This window comes from Mycetomoellerius zeteki, unplaced genomic scaffold (assembly GCF_001594055.1).
Source record: "Mycetomoellerius zeteki isolate Tzet28-1 unplaced genomic scaffold, Tzet1.0 scaffold28, whole genome shotgun sequence".
NCBI lineage: Eukaryota > Metazoa > Arthropoda > Insecta > Hymenoptera > Formicidae > Mycetomoellerius > Mycetomoellerius zeteki.
In genome coordinates this window covers 748,214-768,404 of record NW_017257260.1, presented here as the reverse complement: position 1 = coordinate 768,404, position 20,191 = coordinate 748,214, and the positions used below count along the sequence as shown (strand labels likewise).

At 30.2% G+C, this 20,191-nt stretch overlaps 1 protein-coding gene across 1 annotated transcript in view; it reads right to left on the bottom strand.

Moving 5' to 3' along the window:
* Positions 1-20,191, bottom strand: part of LOC108724151 (paired box protein Pax-1) — a 54,911-nt gene that overhangs the window by 8,016 nt on the left and 26,704 nt on the right. Inside the window, exon 4 of the mRNA XM_018450344.1 lies at positions 12,078-12,704. Coding sequence (XP_018305846.1) covers positions 12,078-12,704 — 627 coding nt within the window. The remainder of the gene's footprint in view (positions 1-12,077; positions 12,705-20,191) is intronic.

Below are 20,191 nucleotides of genomic sequence, written 5' to 3'. Positions count from 1 at the left end.
TTCCCTGCCTGCAAATCTCTTCGTAACGCTGCTTGAAATCGGTTGTTTTCTTGTCGAATTGAAAATGATCCAGTCTCTCGCAATCTATTAAATGTCAACATAAACACTCTTCGGTTTGGCACTCTTCTGTTTGGAAATCGTCGTGCATATTCTCGCACCGCCTTTAAAGCATTACCGTTGCAGAAACCGTATACAAAAACCATATCAGCATATTCACTATTAGAATACGTACGCGGCATATTGCAAAAGACAAAATTCATCTACTGTTAAAGGCTTTCAAAGAGCGACTGACAAATTCATAACAGAAAGTGGAAAATGTAATCAAATATGTCGGTGCTAGATATGGCAAGAAATGTAAACATTTTTTTTCGATTTCTCTGAAACGGAGCAAAAACGAGCATATGTCTATAGGACTTTTTTTCTTAGTTTTTTACTCCTCTACACGCTCCCGAAGTTTTGCCATTTAATTTGGAAACACCCTGTATATATATATATATATATACTACGAAAAAAATATTAGACTTCAGAAATACATATATTTTTTTTAAAATAACTTTTGTAACTTTTTTATGTATATCCCATAGAGGTATAACATATCTACTCATGCGGGAGGGATTTCTCCCGCTCGTATTGTTAATCAGTGAGAATCGCCGAACGATTCCGGAACAATATGAGCGGGAACAATCCGAATATAAAAACCACGGATATCTTTTTCCTCCTCCGAATCTTTGACTATAAACATATGGACTGCTAGTCCCTCATTTTTGCCATAGGAAATACATACTCTCGGTGTCGCCGAACTGAAGTTGGCTTGACTCCGTCCCAAACAATAAAGACTGGGAAGTTCAAATTTGATACGAAAGCTACCCCGTGCTTTATATAGTAAGACTTTTTCAAATAGGAAAAGTTTAAATTCATCAAATATTAGGTTAAGAATTGATAGGGAGCCGGAAAAAAATCTCGAATAGATAGAAAGGGGACGTAGCGTTGTTTTTTGTTGGTTTGAGGTTACGCTACCTGTTACGGGAATTTGTATGTTGTCAATAGGGATATAAAACAATCTAAATAAATAAAAATAATAATTTTAACAATAAATATATGAGAAAAGTATTTAATAAAAGATAATAATAAATAACTTTTCGTGATTATCTTTGAAAACAGTAAAGTTATAAACGCTTATACATGTCTACGCTTATACGTTGATGACTTGCATCAGTTTATAATACAATACATTTTATAAAACAATACGTTTTTCGATGTTAAAAACAAATTCAGAACCTTTTATTTACACCGTTGCTGATCGTTGCACACCGTAAACGTGCGTTGACTATAGTCAAAGTTCCCCACTACTTCCGCAAAAAATTACTCTTTGGGGCGGAGCTTAATTTTCCAACTTGGCGACACGTCTGAAGTTGGCTACTGGCAGTCAATGTGTATATAATCAAAGCTCCAAATCCTCCGGCCGATCCAGTAGCACGAAAAAATGGTAGAGTGCTCAGCCACTGTCGAGTGTTCTTGATAGCGATCTTAGAACATATACTACTGGAAGAGGAATTGCCTATGCCACCCATATATCAGACGTGAAATCAACATCTGTGTGAGAAAGAAAGCTAAAGAATCCTAAATGCAATGCGCATGCGCATCACCGTCGACTGTGTGAATTGTACAGTTGTTTTAGGTGCACTTCTGAAAACCGAATCGATTTCGATAAAACTTTGTAAAAAATCTTCATTTTATGTTAAAATGGAAGTCCTTAAAAGGATTTTTGGCAACTGCTACGAAAAAGCTATTTTTTTAAATGAAATAATAAAATGTATATTGTGTTTATAATAATGATGAAATTATCAATTTTATTGTATGAACTAAAAAGAATATAATAGAAAACGTTTTGCCGCAAAGGCAGGTTCATCTCACTTCCCCCCTACTTAGGGGCGCACGACTTTCACGCGAAGCGACTCCTACCCTATCTCCCCCTTGCTTGGGGGCGCACAACTTCCACGCGAAGCGACTTCCACCCCACCTCCTCCCCTGCTTGGGGGCGCACGACTTCTACACGAATATTTATTCATTTTACTATTTTATTCGAAAAAATAGCTTTTTTTTGGGAGTTGCCAAAAATCCCTTTAAAGGCTTTCATTTTGATCTAAAATGAAGCTTTTTGCAAAGTTTTATCAAAATCGGGGATTCGATTTTCGGAAATTTATCCACATTTGGGATTCTCTGGCTTTCTCTCTCACATGGATGTTGGCTTCACATGCAGCGCCCTATTTCTCTTCCAATAGTATATGTTCTAAGATAACGACCGACCGGCCTTCCTAGTCCGCTGAATCGCTGTAATGTCTGAGGCAGAGCGTACTCTATCTCGCCGACGATCAGCACCAGGGCAATAGGGCACTCTAAACTGCCCTATAGTTTTACTTCACCAGCATTTGTGGCGCCTCCTGAGATATATTTTATTCCCCGGTAAACTGGAACTAAATAACAAAATAGCCAAATATGGCGTCCATTGTTACACACACACGCACACACATATATAAATGAAATTAAAGCAAAATAATTATTTTTCATTACAATGCTTTATTAAAAAATATATACATCATATATATTATTAAAATGTTATATATATATTTTATTTGAACAAATATATATATATATACATATATATTTTATGTACCTCTCCTCTTAGATATCAATATCGAAATAATTTCAATGGATAATGTTCTCAAATTTCATATATATTACGATGTATGCTGGGTTTAAAGGAATTTTAAAAAATGCTAATTTCTATTCAAAAGAAATAAGGGAATCTATCTTTTTTTCTTGGAATACATTCTTTTAGCCGTGTCATACATAAAATTGACATCGTGTTCTACTTCTGCTTTTTCACTTAATATTTTGTTGATAAATGTACACCATTGTAAAATAAATTGTGTTTTACAGTTATATCTATAATAATATTGCGTACAATAGGACAATGTATCATGGATAGCGAAAATGTTTCATCGTTTAGAATATTTTTTAATTTTTCCATTACTTGTATCTCATGACAAAACCGAGGAAACTGTAATTCTGCCATGTCTAATGCTTGTTGAACACATTCCAAAATATAATTATGTTTTATAATCTGGAAACATTCTTCACATTCCATAACACATTTTTCTTTTTCATTGCTATTACTTTTTGTGAATCTACAAACATAATGTTAGTGATTGCATCCAGTATAGCTGCATCAGTATATTCGATATCATCTTTTTGATTTGTTTCTGATTCCATTATAATGTTATTAGCATGACATATTCTTAACAATGATAATGATGTGCGTTCTTCGTTTTCCTCACAGTTTAATGATATACAATGATTTGATATTAAATTTGTGGCATTTAAAACAAGTGTTTTAAATGCCGCAGAGAATTGGAGAGTGGTCGGATTATTATTCCTATGCCCATTATCTCTGATTTTGCTGAAGGAATTTTCTACCATATCTTGATTAATATGTTTTAAGTTAAATGAGGAAAATCCAGACTTTTGCAGCACATACCATAAATATTTTGCGCTTTGAATAGTCCAAATCCAGTTTACTAAGCATTTTGGTGAATTTCTTCGAATAGCTTGATGAGTCTTCTTCTCAACAAATTTCATCTGATAGAGTTTATTACATGCGTCTCTCCAAAACTGTGTGTGATTACTTGTAGCAGTTATAATACTAGTAAGTCCTAAAAATATTTATTTTGCTATATATAATTTATTTTTCTTATTTATAAATAAAGTATATTAATAAATATATAATAAAGTGTAAAATAAATCATATATTTTACCTTGTCCTTTATTCCCATTAAAAGAGTCAAAAAGTGTATTAAAGAAAATTGTATCGGATGTTACGCTTATTTATTTATTTATTATTAATTAATTTATTATTTACTTATTTATTTATTTTTTATATTTATTTATTTATATTAGTAATATATTTTACCTTGGTTTAAAGTCAATGCTACATCTATAAAATTTGCTACCGTGTGACTCAGCACTTGGGTAGCATACTTGACCTTCATTTTAGGTATCATATTTGGGTAAATATGCTTATCATTTAGTTTAAGTATAAAAGATGGAAAAAAATTTTTTTAATTATTTTGTTAATTGTTAAACAAAAAAAATTAAAAAAATTTTTTTCTTCATAACATTAAAGTACTCTTTACGTACAACTTTTGTTTAAAAAATTTTTTTCCATCTTTTATACTTCCGACGGTATCGGCTCAAAATAGAAATACCATTTTTTTTTTTTTCAAAGGAGTGTTTCACCCCTTAAACATGAATTAGCGCACGTATAAAAAAATACGTGTCTCTCTTAGATTTTCGTGTTTTACAACATATTTCATGGAAAATCAAATCTGTTACGAACAGTTGTGAAACTTCTGTTGTAAGTTGAGTATCTAAAGTAGTAGCAGGACATAATAGATACTTCAATAGAAAGTTATATGCGGACCGAGATCTGCGATAAATCGTAATGCAAAACATTTTTTCTGTCATTGTACATCGTCTTACCTGTTATTAAAAAATATTTACAAAAAGTAATTTATACAAATGATATATTAATAGAGATAATTAACATAAAAGGTAATAATATAACGTAAAAAGTAAATGTAATATTAAAATAAATAATATTAAATTAAAATATCTTAAGGTTCTTGAGAAGGTTTCAATGATTTGATGATTAATAATGTCAATTTATGACAAATACAAATATAATAGAATAATATCATATAATAGATGTAAATATTGTATATGTAAATAGATGTAAATAGATGTATATAGATAATAATCAAATCAACGAAATAATAAAGACTAATAGGATTGAATCATTAATAAGTTCTTAGATTTTGAAATTATACCTGTGGTACTACATTATTGTTCTTTAAAAAATCATGTGTATGTGTGATTTGCTATCGTACTGCTACAGTTTTATTAATTACCTATTTAAAATCTACCTTTTTATTTGTTTTATATCGTTTTATTATTTTTGATGTATTTCGTTGTTTAATTCTATTAATACGTCTCTTTAGATGTCTTTTCTCTTTTTTTCAATTGTACAGTCTTTTCGTATTGTATAATTTTCTAGCTCTTGAAGTCAATAAATTTTTTCTGGTTATATCTTCAAGATCAAGTCTTGCACATGATTTCGGGCTTTATTGGAGATGCATTATTGTATCCTTTAACTGCTAAATATCTTTTGTATGTTGGTTTAATAATTTTTAATGTTGTAACAACTGTTCTTCATGCTGTTGCACTATTAATTCATGCCGCTGCTCCTTCAGTTGTTGCTGTTCAATCAATACACTATAATCATTTTGACCTTGCAAAATGAGTCATCTTGGTTCTTGTAATTCAGATTCCAAATGTTGTCCTCTAGAGCAAATATCTTGTATCCTTTTGTTATTTTCAAATATATGTTGTGATAAATTTGGAATTACTATACTAGTATTTGTACTTTCATCTTCTGCTGATGGCATACTAGTACTTGCTGTAGTTATATTTTCATCTTCTGCTGATGTGGTGTACTAGTACTTGCTGTAGTTATATTTTTATGTTTAGATGACATATATATTGACGGAAGTACTTTTTAAAACTCATCTAGATGGAGAACAACTATAATCGTTGTCATGAAAATGTTTATAGCACACTTGCAGCTTTTGCATTTCAAGTTCTGATGGATTTATACGTAAACGTTCTAACCACAACTTGCGACGTTCAGTATTTTTTGGCAATAAATGGGATGGTACATTTTTCCCTAAGTGGCAAGTTGAAACACAACATGCTCTTACCATTGTTGTAAATAATGTTTTATTATATTGAACACTGAATTAAATGCAATTTAATGAATCAACATAACAAACAGTATTGACTACAGTGAATACTCTTCGTTTCGTCGAATAAGACCGTATTTACCGACACGTACTCACGCATTCATATTTAGTTCATATATTGGGGAATGTATGATAGAGGCGCTCCTAACGCTGGTACGACCAGTTTGGAGGCCCTGATCAGAACTGCACCAGTGTAACTGTAAACCGATAGGAATTTCCGTGGCAGAATATGCTCCGCCGAGTGTTCTCGGCCACTGGCTAGCTTGCCGTCTCCTTCCGCAACCGACAAGAATCCAGAGATAGAGCATACTCTATCTCTGTCGAGTTTTCTCGACTCTCTCTCTGTCGGCTATACCAAAACTACCGGCCTCGACAATAACAAAAAGGTTTTCTCTGTCTCCGCCGAGTGTTCTCAGTCATCGAGCACCAAAACGCGTTCTCCGTTTTCCCCATTGCATCAGGGAAAACGTTTCGCATTTATACCGCGCCGTATATCGCGAACGTGAACGCGAACGTGATTTGCTGGCGTGTATCCGCAAGAACCAATCAGGTGTGCGCTGTGACGCACAGCTGATCTACGCCCCACGCTCCGCGACATGCATCTTTACCATAGTTGAAAAAGCCGTCTGCGACGACTGAGTCAGACTGCGTACCCATATACACATACATACATGCATATACACAGAAATACATTGTAATCAACGTCTCAACATTTTTCTGACCGGTCTCTCGAGTTCCGCGAATTATAGCGTTCGCGGACAAACTACATTGCATTTCAGACAAGAGTTATCAAATATATGTTCAATTATTATTAGTACTAAATTCCGTCTTCCAGTTATTGCATGTCACCTCCCGTTCGAACCTCTTTTGCGCTCCAAAATTACCGACGAACTACGTCTGCGCATAAAAGTCAGGTTGTTACAACTAAGCTCGATAAAAAAAATGACAAAAGAGAAACGAAAAATTATTTTATTCATAGACAATTGTGCGGCACACAACAATATCCTGTCGATATTCGATCAATTAAAATGTAGATCCTACCACCGGATACGAAGTAGAAACTTCAGCCTTTGGACCAAGGAATTATAAAAAATTTCAAGATCTTGTATAAGAAAGAAGTAAAAGATATAATATCAGATATATATATATATATATAGAAGGAAAATGCATCTTTATTACAGTATTGCATGCTATGAGATTAGCAGATAAATTATGACAAAATGTATCGCAGAAATCAATAATTAACTGCTTTAGAACTTGTGGGTTTTCTTCACAAACAGAAGACACTATAAAAGCAAAAGAAAATTGTGAAGACGATACAAATTTATATAATACGGTAGCTAGAGACAAGTTTCAGCACATTACAACATCGGAGACATAACGTTCGAAGATTTCGTAGAATGTGATGATGAAGTTCTTGTTACGGGATTATTAAATAACTCGGAAAATAAATTACGTTTTGTCTTCTTTTTGCGATTTTCTCCAAAACGAAGTAAAAACGAATATATCTCTTTAGGACTTTTTCTTTAGTTTATCGATCCTCTACACTTTCCTGAAGTCTAAACATTTAAATTCGGGACACCCTGTATAGTATCATAATAAAATAATTAATATTCAACAATTTTAACTTAAAAAATGACATCTTCAAGATATTTCATAAAGAATTCTGAAAGATATCTTAAAGTTGTCTTATGTCTATTCATTGGGAAGTTAACAATACGAACTTTAAGTGAAAGTGTATACAATTCACTTATGTTCTTATTAAAATTATCAGACTTTATAATAAACAGTGAATTTGCTAATTACAAAGCAATTGCTGAGTTTTGTTTAAATTTCAGTAATATAGGTGATATGTTAAATTGTAAAAATAAATTTTCTCGTCATAAGTTTAATATATCATTAACTTTTGAAAATTATACACATCTACAAACACATGCTGAATATTTTGAAGAATATATTAATACGTTACAGGATGCGAATGGCATTTCCATATTACGATTATTAGTGGTAGATTACAATAATTACTGGTAGAAAAACTAGTTTCCTTGGACTAATTGTATATTTAAGAAATATATTTCCCTTACTCTTGATTATTTAAAGATTTTCGGAATGACATATTTGTTAACATATAAATTATCTCAAGATTTTCTTAAAACGTTTTTTAGTGCTATATGGAGTTATGAATAGTTATGAATAACAACTCAAATGTTCTGCAAATAAAAAGTGCATACAAACGTCTGTTAATCAGGCATAAAATAAAACAGTTTAATGCCAGCAATTGTCTTTCTGATAGTTTTGAAATTTTGCATGCATCATTCAATCAAAAAAAAATTAAATGTCCCTTAATAAATGAAGAAATAGAAAACTTTGATAAAGATATATTAACTTTTGATCATGACTATATGAAAACAATGTAGCAGCTAACATCATATATAGACAACATAATGAATATATAGCAGGATATATTTGTAATAGATGACTGTACAATACTATAAATAGACTGTACAACACTATAAATTGTGAAATATGTAAAAATCAGTTATTAGGACAAAAAATGGCTTTGTTATCAGAACTTAAAAATAGACGGCCATATTTAAAACATTTGATGATGTTTGCATGATTTGTACATGCAATATCATAATCAACTATTCGGCAGTACACAAACGAATTAAAAAAGAATAATATTAAACAATTTTTAACAAATACAATATTTTGTAGATTATCGTCTCCATTTTCTAACAATATCATGCAAGATCACATATTATGTCAGGAAATATTTGATAATCATAGAATGCAACTGTGTAAACATATTATCATTGTACATTGACATAAGATTGTTTTATAAATCAAAAGCATATCTAGCAAAGAGACGATTATATTCGTCAAAAATATACAAAACTTATTTTATTCCATCATCAGTAGCATTAATTATAATTAGGATTGTGTAATACTTCATAGTTTTAAATAAATAAATTTAAGAATAAAATTGAGCTCTCGAGATTAAACAATAAAATATATAATCAAAGACAGGCGATTGAGAGATAGAGATAGAGAGATAGAGATAGACATAAGAACATGTAAATGAGGCTGTAATAAGTATTTTCTGCTTCAATTACACAAATTCTTTGCTTCAAAAATAAATTCTCTGTTTTAAAAACACAAATCCTTTATTTTATAAACTCTGATAGCAAAGCCTTGCGGAAACAGATTTTAAGCAGGATCTGCTACTAATTTTTGATTGCAGAAAAGCAATCAATTGTACCCAAAGTTTGTATTATCTGACATTGTATTGTCAACAAATTGCTCTGTCAGAAATATGACAAAGCCTGCTAGACATGCTTTGCTAGCAGATTGGTACGTAGTAGATACTGAACAAAGTCATGCATAACCTGACGGCAAATTGAGAGTGGATTGGAAGCAGAACCTGATTTAAGCAAACTTTGCTCGATTTCTGCCACAAATCTGCTGGCATAGCCTGTCAGCAGGTTTTATCGACAAATCCGTAACCAAATGCGGACACAGATGGTTATAGTTTTGTAGTCAAAATCTGATAGAGTTTGCTGTCAATTTGGCCTCAAATTGTTAATATTTTGTTACCAGGAAACATATATAAATTATTTTCTATATAATTTTTGTTTTTATAGCAGAAAATTTATTTTAATTAAGTATTTGTCTGCTTTAAAAATTTATATTACCGTATTGATTGTGTTCTCAGATGTACGATCTAAAATAAGATTCTTATTCTTATAATTTTATCAACATCGGAAGTGAGGAGGCTAAACTCAACAATTACCATAAAAGTATATATAATATATGAATATTACTATAAAATACTCAGTAATGATATTTATAAATATTTATGTGCGAACTGTGAAGTTTATAAATAAATGAATTAAAATCAAAATTAAATACTAATCGAAATTAAAAAACAATAATATAATGTACGAACAATGAGAGCGTTACACAGAGCGGGAATTGGTGCGCAATTTATATAATAGTCAAATAATATTCATATAATATATTAAAAATTGTGTACATGACTGTCAATACAGACAATTTGGACGTTTCGGCTTACTTCAAACCATCTTCAGCAAATCCGTAGAACATTATCACAGATGTGTCAATAAAAACGTTGGATAAAGTTGAAATTATGCTCTATATAAGACCGAGGATGAGTATCTCGCTACTGTCTGGTTGGGAATGATCCAATTTTTGTCTCTTTGCTGTTTAGCCAAGTGATTTTAAATTAATTCTAAGAGAGCAAACTATTCCGTTTGTTTTCGCTTTAGAATTAATTCCAAGATCTTTTTCAGGAATAGTATGTGCAAAAAGCATTAAATTAAGTTAGGATAATGTATAGCGCAACATAACTGTAACCGCAATATGTAAATGTATTTATATTATATAGCTGCAATGATTCGTGAGTGGGAAATTATGTGGACGTAGAATGTTACGCAGGCATTATATTATCTGTTATATTCCATTATATGGAAGCAGTACAATAGTTAATAATAATCAAATATAATAAAAAAAGATCGAATTAGATCTCATCATGTCCAATTGGATCAAATAAGATAGAGGGCCAATATTATTTTATTAAACCAGATCTGAGAGATTCGGACCTGATGAGATATAATTGAATCTGTTCAGATCTGTTCCATTTTTTCCCGGATCTCCATTAGATACAGTTATAAATTATAAGAATCCGTTCGCTGTGCGTAGTACGTAGTGCTGCCACGAAAGGGGCACGTTTCTCATAAAAAGAAAACGCTATGGCGGGCGTCTTATAAAAGATCATACGCAAATCAAACTTTTCATATTCCGTAAGCTCTTTTTAACTGCTTTTCTATGCGTTGCTTTTCCTTATAATTACGTACGGAAGTAAATGGAAGATAAAAGAGATTTTAGGTGGCGATCACTGTTCTTTGAAAAATTATTAACAAATAAAATCTAAAAAATCATGTCTTATTTCTGTATACTGACGGGCATACGACTTTCCACACGAAGGGAAGTCCACCCCATCTCGAGGGCGTATGACTTTCCAAGCGAAGCGACTTAAATTCCATCTTCCCCCTCCCCTATTTCGGGGCGTTAGATTTTTCACGCGAAGCAAGATCCACTCTACTCCCCCGTCTAGGAGAAAGTCGATTGCCCCTTGGCTAAGGGGAGGTGGAATGAACCTTTTTTCGCATGGAAAGTCATTAAATCCTAGAAAGGGGGGAGGTGGGATGAACCTCCCTTTGCGTGGAAAGTCGAACGCCTCTAGGAAGGTTTTAGGGTAGGTTTTAATAGTGTATATGATACAAATAAGACATTATTTTTTAAACTTTATTTATTTATAACTTTTGAATGAACAGTGAGCGCTACCTAAAACCTTTTGAAGGTCACTTAGAGTCATGACCTTGACAACATATATCAAGGTCGAAATGTCCCATAATGTAAAGGTTTATTACATTATAATTAAGGAATCCTTACAATTCTTGAAATTATCAGGATTTCTTAATAAGTTATATATTAAAATATAATGGCAACTGATCCATATTAAAGGGAAATGTTTTGCAAAGCGTTTTGTAAATATTTTGCATTAAAATAATTTATAATGTGCTTGGTAATTTTTATTATGTAGTTCATAAAATATTTTTTGTATATTTAAAAAATTTCTATCTTTATACGATAATATTCTTAAATTGCCAAATTGTCCCATTTATCACTAAACATGGTAAAAGTAGTAAATTTTGCAGTAAAGTATTATGAAAAGTTCTCTGCAAATTTTAAAATTTTCTTTTAAGTTAAAATTTGCCTTTTTCAAAATTTAATTTTAAGTTTTAATTATAAAAATGTGTAATGTTAGAAAGATAAGTTACAAATTACTTTGATATTTTCATAAAAGGAAATTAACTCTAACTTGCATTAAATATGTCCTAAATGTAATGTTCTTAAATAGTAATACTGTAGTGTGATATCTTGCACATGTGAATATAATTAATTTTTAATATCATTTTCAGAATATAAGATTTATTTATTTTCAAATTTTTTATTATGATATGTAACGGAGTGATATATCAAATAATTTTATGTGAATTGAACATTTAGACTAAATTATACATAGTTTTTATCAATTGATAAGAAAGAAATTAATAAAAACGAGTAGAGAAGCCTCTTTCATTCCTATATTTAATTTCTATATTTAAATTACCAAAAGTTACATAAAGTACTAACCTTGATGATGATGATGTGGAATGGAAGGCGGCGCTGTCGGATGATAAGATGTCGGTGGATACGGAACTGGACAAAGAGCTGCACCAGCCGCTGCTGCAGCTGCATAAAAATGGTGATGATGGTGATGATGATGGTGAGCTGAATGATGTGAATGATGATGCATAGTTGTCGTTGTGCCAACTTTATTTCTTAATATTCTTGATATACTGGATACTGATGGAACGTTATATTTGTCACAAATGCCATCAGACAATAATCGATCTCTGATCTCCCATGCAAAAATCCCTGGATCTTTTAATTTCAATTGCTTTATGTATTGCACAACTTTTGGTGTAGTCACACGTGGCTTGCTGCCACCAATTGCGCCTGGTAGAATACTACCCGTTTCGTGATAGCGTGCCAGTATTTTACTGACACATCCGTGACTAACACGTAATTGTCGTGAGATATCACATGGTCTGATACCCAATTGTGCAAGCTCGACTATTCTCAATCTGACTGCATTGGGAAGTGGTCTTCCATTAACGAATACACCGCCTAATTGATTTACTTCTCCATATTGTTGTTGATGTTGTTGCTGTTGATGCAATTGTTGCGGTTGTTCCCCAATTTCAGTGCTGGTGCTTTCTGTAACATAATTAATTAATACTTTATTACACAGATTATAAATTATTAGTAAACACAAATAATAATAATAAAGACCTTATTTTAAAAGATTTAAGTTTAATTATTATTAGCATCATACTGTTAACTTAAAACATATAAGACAGACCATTTTAATTAATGCAAACCTATTATTTTTATTAGATTTTATTTTACAAAAAATATTTTAGATAAACAAAAGTTATGCAATATGAGAAGATGCACGATCAACCATTGCTTCGACATTAGTTAAGATTTCTAAAATCAAAACAAGGTCAATTCAAACAGAAGTATTTCATTAAATTTTCAGTTTTTTCAAACCAAGATAAACAATTTGAAACTTCAGACTTCTTTTCTGGACACGTATATGTACAGGGTGTATACTAATTGTAAATATGCTACAAGATTTTAAGGGGTGATTCGTTACACAAATTCAAGACGAAAACTTTATATAATTATATTATACATATATTATATCTGAAACAGCTTAGTTTCAAAGATACAGGGTGTCAAAGTTGAAGGAAAAATTTCGTTTTTTCTCTAAAAATTTCAAAAAACTCGAATTATTTTGATGAAACTTTGTATATGTTAAAGTTTTATCAAAGTAACTCGAATAGTTTTTGAAACTTTTGGAGAAAACGCGTGAAATTTTTTGACATTTTATAACTTCGAAACTAAGCGATCTGAGACATATAATCATATGAAATTTTTGTTTTAAATTTGTGTGAGGAATCACTCCTTAAAATCTTTTAGCATTCTAAAGTACACCCCTTTCTAGTATACACCCCATACGTATACCTATTTTTTTTATTTATGTGTTAAATAAGAAAAAAGTTATAATCGACTTTTACTTCGAGAATTGTTTTAGTGTTTCCAAGCAATATGAATATAACTCGGGAGGAAATACCTCTTATATGCTCATATAAGAAGCAATCTTATTTGTTCACGTATGAATTTTAGCCTGATAAGAGCTTATGTGGTTATGTACGATTATACAAGACTATACTAGCAAGGGAAGTTTCACAACTGTCCGAAACCGATTTGATTCTCCATGAAATATGTTGTTAAATACGAAAATCTAAGAGACACGTATTTTTTCATACATGCGCTAACTCATGTTTAAGGGATGAAATACCCTTTTGAAAAAAAACGGTATTTCTATTTCGAGCCGAATACCGTCGGAAGTATAAAGATGGAAAAAAATTTTTTAAACAGAAGTTGTACGGTTTCAAGAGTACTTCAATGTTGTGAAGAAAAAAAAGTTTTTTTAATTTTTTTGTTTAACAATTGTTAACAAAGTAATGATTTTTATGTAATAATTTTTGAAGGGGAATAAAACTATTATAACTTGAATTGGAATAAAGAGATCATTAATGAAAATATTATTAAAGAAATGGGATTTAACTTAGCGCCAATTGTTGGTACAAAGGACCGATTTCATCAACTCGATTAAACCGAATCAGTGATTAACTGTCAACCATAAATGGTCAATTTTACTAAACAGCAAACGCAATTTATCAGTTCCACGGCCGATTACGTAATTGGCGTTGGTGAAACCGGCCCAAATGGTTCTTTATGAGAAGCATGCACTCTTAGCGCTTTTTTTATATTAGGAATAGCAAGATTTGTACTGCAGATGCAAGGCGAAATTACTTTAATTGTAAGAATATTGTGCTTAAAATTGTTTCCGCTTAATTTCGAAGGATTCCTCTTGAGACACCGTGTATAAGAATAAAATCTTCTAAGATTTAGCAGATTCTGCTTAATACGAAAATTATTTTTTTTGGGTGCATAATTTTTTTGAGCAGTGTATATAAAAAACGCTATTCTTTTTACTTATACTTTTTTGGGCAGAAATCGGCCTCTTTTTAATATCCTCCTTTCTCTGAAATTTTGTTCAGTGATTTTTTCCAGCAAAAAATTCTCGGCAACGTTTCCCACACTCCAAACAATGTACGACATTTGAAGTGGAGGAAACGGTATCGACATAACAAATATTATAGTGAAAAATATAATCTAAATCAACGTTTTGTGATGCAGTATTACTCACTTTTGATGTAATTCGGAATTAAGTTCATAAATAAATTATTAAAGCATAATTGATTTTATAACGATGCGAAAAAGGATTTTATTCACTTTATTTCGATATACCAATTTTTCCTTAAGTTTGGCGTTATTATAATGATTATTTTCGGTTTCTACGAAGAAAAATACATAAGAAAACATAAGAAATAAAACGATCCTCGAGGAGTTGCAAAACTCTTGAAAATTTCTACCTTCCTTTGTACTATTATGTATATCCATATCACATATATGATATACATAAATACACGTATTCATTCATACATGTACAAGATCTGAACATGTAAATTATTAGACTTTTTCTCACAAGCAATGATAAATGGTCGAGATCAAAGGTTCCGACATGTGCAGTCATTTTACACGCGTGTAACACACGTATCTAGCGAAGAAGAGACGACTACACATAGTCTGCGTATTAGTGACGATGTACGCAAGTATAAATATATGTGCGAGACAGCGAACTGTTCCAGCTAACTGGTACGAGGGTGAAGACATTTCAGCTCTTTTCCAAAGCAGAGAAAGAACATCGTATGTTTCTAATTCTGTAATTCTATATATAATTTGTATAATATTAACTTTATTATTGTAAACGCTTCTTAAAATTTTTATTTCGTTTAATGGAGTTCATACGGAAACAAATTTTCCATATATAATTATATATAAATGATTAAATATAATTATTATATATAATATAGCAGTATACATAATTATATACTGGATGTTTCAAAACCACCGCATTTCCTCTTAAGAACGTATTCTTGAGGTGAAAATTTTAAAACGAAAATCCTAATTCAAAAATGTCGAGGCTACAATAGTTTTTGAATCATAATTGGTTAAAGGTAGTTTATAATTCGAAAAATATTATAGCCTCGATATTTTCGTATTAGGATTTTCATCTTAGAATGTTCAAAAGAATTCAGAAATAATAATAGAGGCTATAAAAGTAAAATGGTTTTTGATTTATAAGCATTTAAAGTTAGCTTATATAATTAAAAAAATTATTATAATCTCGACATTTTCGTATTAGGATTTTCGTCTCAAAATTACATCAAGAATACGTCCGTAAAAAGAAATGCGGTAGTTTTGGGACACCCTGTATAACTAATGAGAAAAATGAAAGTTGTAATATTAATTAATCCAATTTTATTCCTCAAATAAGTATTATTGATTAGCATCATATTCCAAAATACACACGACAAAATTAACCCTCGCATTAAAAATATGACATTTTCAGATGCTCAAATAATTGCACTTTTTCTGCATCTGATCCCTGTAATATTATTTTTTTAAAGTATCATATCTATACAAAAACATCCTACAATGGTTTTTTATACACACACATATATATATATATATAGAGCAAAGTTATAATGTTTATATGAAAACTAAATTATTTTTCCTTTTCTGGTACAGAAAAGTATTTTCATAATTCTTCTAAACTTTTTTTCCAATGTCGGCATGGCAGAATAATTTAGTAGAGACCTTAAAGAATATGTATGAATTTTTACAGAATTTTTCGAGCACTTTAAGAGCCTCAAAATCGAGTCGGACACGAATGACCCATATGTGCCGTTTGAAGGTACCGAAAATAAGTGTGCCGTGCAAGGGTTAATATTAAAAAAATGTTTTCCTATGAATACAAGAATTAATTTCCTGGTAATTCCAAGCGGTAATCCATTCCAAGCTTTTTTCCATCTAGCGTTGCTTGACCTCTACGGATCGTACGGAAATTATTACTTCAATAATCCACGAACCCTGAGTGTTGATGGATTTATAACTATGACACACACACACACACACACACACACACACACACACACACACACACACACACACATATATATATATAGGATGGCCCATGTAAAGTGTTACAAGCTATTATCTCTGAAAATATGTATCAAATTATTAATATGTTCAGACAAAAGTTTTATAAGGAGAGTATGGTACCATTTGTTTGACTTTGAGTAGCGTTGTCAAAATGAGAGCAAGACTACTTTGAATTTTTTAAGTGGAACCTCCCATTTTTTATTACATTTTCTTATAGCTTACCTCGAGAGCTTTTCAAAACACTATAATAAAATATTTTTTCATTAAGTATTTTTCGAGTTATAAGATTCGAAAGTTACAGTACAGTCGGCATTAGCATTATGTAAGTTGTCCGACTGACGGTTAAAACCTCTTGAATATTGTTCAGAATCATGTCCTGAATAACATTTGTCAAGATCAAGGCCATTGGAGATTATTCCTCTTATTTTCATTTTTGCACTAAAAATTCATTTTTACGTAAAAATATCCATTTTGCATACATATTTTTTTAAAAGTAACTATGTATTTTCTTTCCACCAATTGATTCATCTCATTATTCTGTTCATAAAAGTATTAAGGTATGGTTATCCAAAAATTAATAGTTTACGAGTTATTTAATATTTTATATATCAATATATGCCACAATAAAATATAAAATATCTCGTAAACTATTGATTTTTTGATATCGCTACTTATATATTTATATAATACTTTTATATGCAGATAGTACTTTTATATGCAGAATAATTAGAGGAATCATATTGTGTAAAAAAAATTATACAATTCCGTTTAAAAAAATGGAGGTGACTTTTATATCTTTTTAGCACCTCCATCTAGAAGAAAGATAACATGATACCAAAATACGTCCCCCTTGAAACCATGCAACTTTTGTTTAATATTTTTCCTTCTATTGTTAAAAACAAGCGAGTTATTCAGGTGACCTGTTTTAAATATCTCACTCTATATATAAATCCTTCTCTAAAACAACAGTTTCATTACCTTTATCTGCTCGAGTGAAAATGATATTCGAGTGATTTTGGAAAAATTTCTCTGTAGATTTATAAAGAGATTCTTTTATCCAGAAAGCTTTTTGGATTATTCTTGTATAGAAAATAATAGAAATAGAGAATGGTAACATTACGAATCTTAAATAAATATGTTGATATATATAACGATTTTATTACCTTCAATATCTTTAATAAATTGATAGATAGTTGTTTTTTTGTTTAAATCAATCGGAAGGATAAAATTGTCCCCTAACTGTAATAATGAATAAACTTTTGAGGGAATGTCAATGTTGGTTAAATTCACGAATCATTTTTTATTAGTTACTTCAAGAGGGTAATTGGATTTATGTGTGAAGTTAATTGGATCTATGTTAACATTATGCATTGTCTCATTCCGAGAATTTATAGGCTCCTGTTGTTCAAATTTTATGAATTTGAGATAACCTCTCTCGTTAACTCCGCAATAAAATTTAATCGGTTTTATTTTCTTAATATTTTTGTAAAAAGATTTTTTTATTAGCTGGTGGAATTTTTTTCTATGTTATGAGAACAATCTACGGTTGAATTTTTCAAAATAATAAGCGAGATGAGAGAAAATCTCGTTCCAAATAAATGTCGACAAAGAGTTAGATAGAGAAATGATGTAGTTAATTTTTTCTGAAGGGAATCAATGGTTCTGTGTAGATCAAGAATTTCAATGTTCAATGATTTCTTTTTAAATGAAAATAATGGTTTCTCAAGTTTTATCTCAAGTTTTAAATGTTTTAATGTAAATTTATTATCGTAAAGATGCGACAAATGTAACAGAAATATATCTGAAATAATCAAAATTCTAATAAATTAAATTCTAATAATTTCGATGCTCAATCAGGCATCATATTTCAAAGATGTTAATATGCTGAAAAAAACTATAATTAAATTTATTGCGAAAAATATTTTTAATATATAGCCTCGGTAGTCTAATGGCTCAGGACGCTCGTACGGAATACAAGAGATCCGGGTTCGACTCCCGGCCGAGGTAATATTTTTCGCAATAAATTTAATTACAGTTTTTTCAGCATACTAACATCTTTGAAATATGCCTGATTGAGCATCGAAATTATTAGAATTTAATTTGATTCGCGAGATTACTACAGTGGTTTAATTGTGTAGTCCGGAAATATTTCGGTACACAGTTCGTTAGACTACAAGTGTGGTATGTATGTCAAGTAAAATCGAAATTATATCGATGAAATTTAAAAGGTAAACTCCTACGCATTGTGAGATCAGCGTGATTTAATAAACGAATAAGGTAAGATAACGCTCGGTTGTTTGTAAAGCAAAATATCAAAATTTAAAATGACGAATAGACGAGTAAATAAGATACTTAAATATTTAGATCAATTTTAACTTCTCCGCTTTAAAAACAAAAATTATATTAAAAAATAATGTTTCAAAGAAAATTTTTGTTTTTAAAAAGCAGAAAATTTATTTTAAAACAGAATTTTCTTTTATATAGTAGAAAAGAAACGTTATTTCTTAAATTTATTTTGTTATCTAATAACTTTTTAATGGATAACGAGTGGAAACTTGTTGGAGGTCACTCAAGGTCGTGACTTTGATAATATACTATGTCAGGATCATTGAAATTGATGAGGTCGTCAATTTTCTAAAGTCTTACCAAATATTTTATTTAAAAAAGGACTATAAATTAGTTTATAATATTTTTGTAAAATCATTTTTTTGAATTTTCTACCATTCCAGCTTTCTCCTTTGCATAAAATATATATTTATTTTCCTTACTTTCAAAACATTCTTTATTCTATTATAATTATTGATTTTTACGAATAAGTATTTGTTAAGTTTAAAGATCTTTGTAAATTTATAACATTTAAAATTAAATTAATATTTATTGTATAGGTAAAATATATCATATATGTATAAATAATAGTAATTCTTTTGTAAAAGAATTAATTATAGGGAAATAATATTTAAGTAAAAAGCTTTTGGTAATAATGCATATTGCGTAATTTTTATAAACAATGCTAAAGGATTTAAATATTATTTCGTTCATTAGAGAAAAATTTCATAAAAAAAACAAATGACCTAGGAACCTAAAAATTTCGCTGATGAAATTTTTGATAAATTGAGCTTATTCCTAAGATGTTTTCTTTAATAGAAATATTAAACTGTTGAAGAAAATTAGCATTCACAATAAATTTCAATTTTTTTTATATTATAAGTATGTCACTTTAGAATTAAATCTTAAGTTTAAAAAAATCTAAATGTATAAAATTGAATATAAAATTTTATTATATATTTGCGCGCATTTGCAATTGCAATGAATTTATTTCCAAATGAATTTTTTAAATGTTAAGTTAAAAATTATTAAAGTTTTAGTATGTTAAAATGATATAAATTTCAAATTGAACAAAAGAATTTTAGTACAAAGTACAAATCAATAGATGAAGATACTATATAAAATTTGTTATTATTAAATAAAATTATTGAATTAAATAAAATTATATATTATTTTACTGTGTGTGTGTGTGTGTGTGTGTGTGTGTGTGTGTGTGTGTGTGTGTGTGTGTGTGTGTG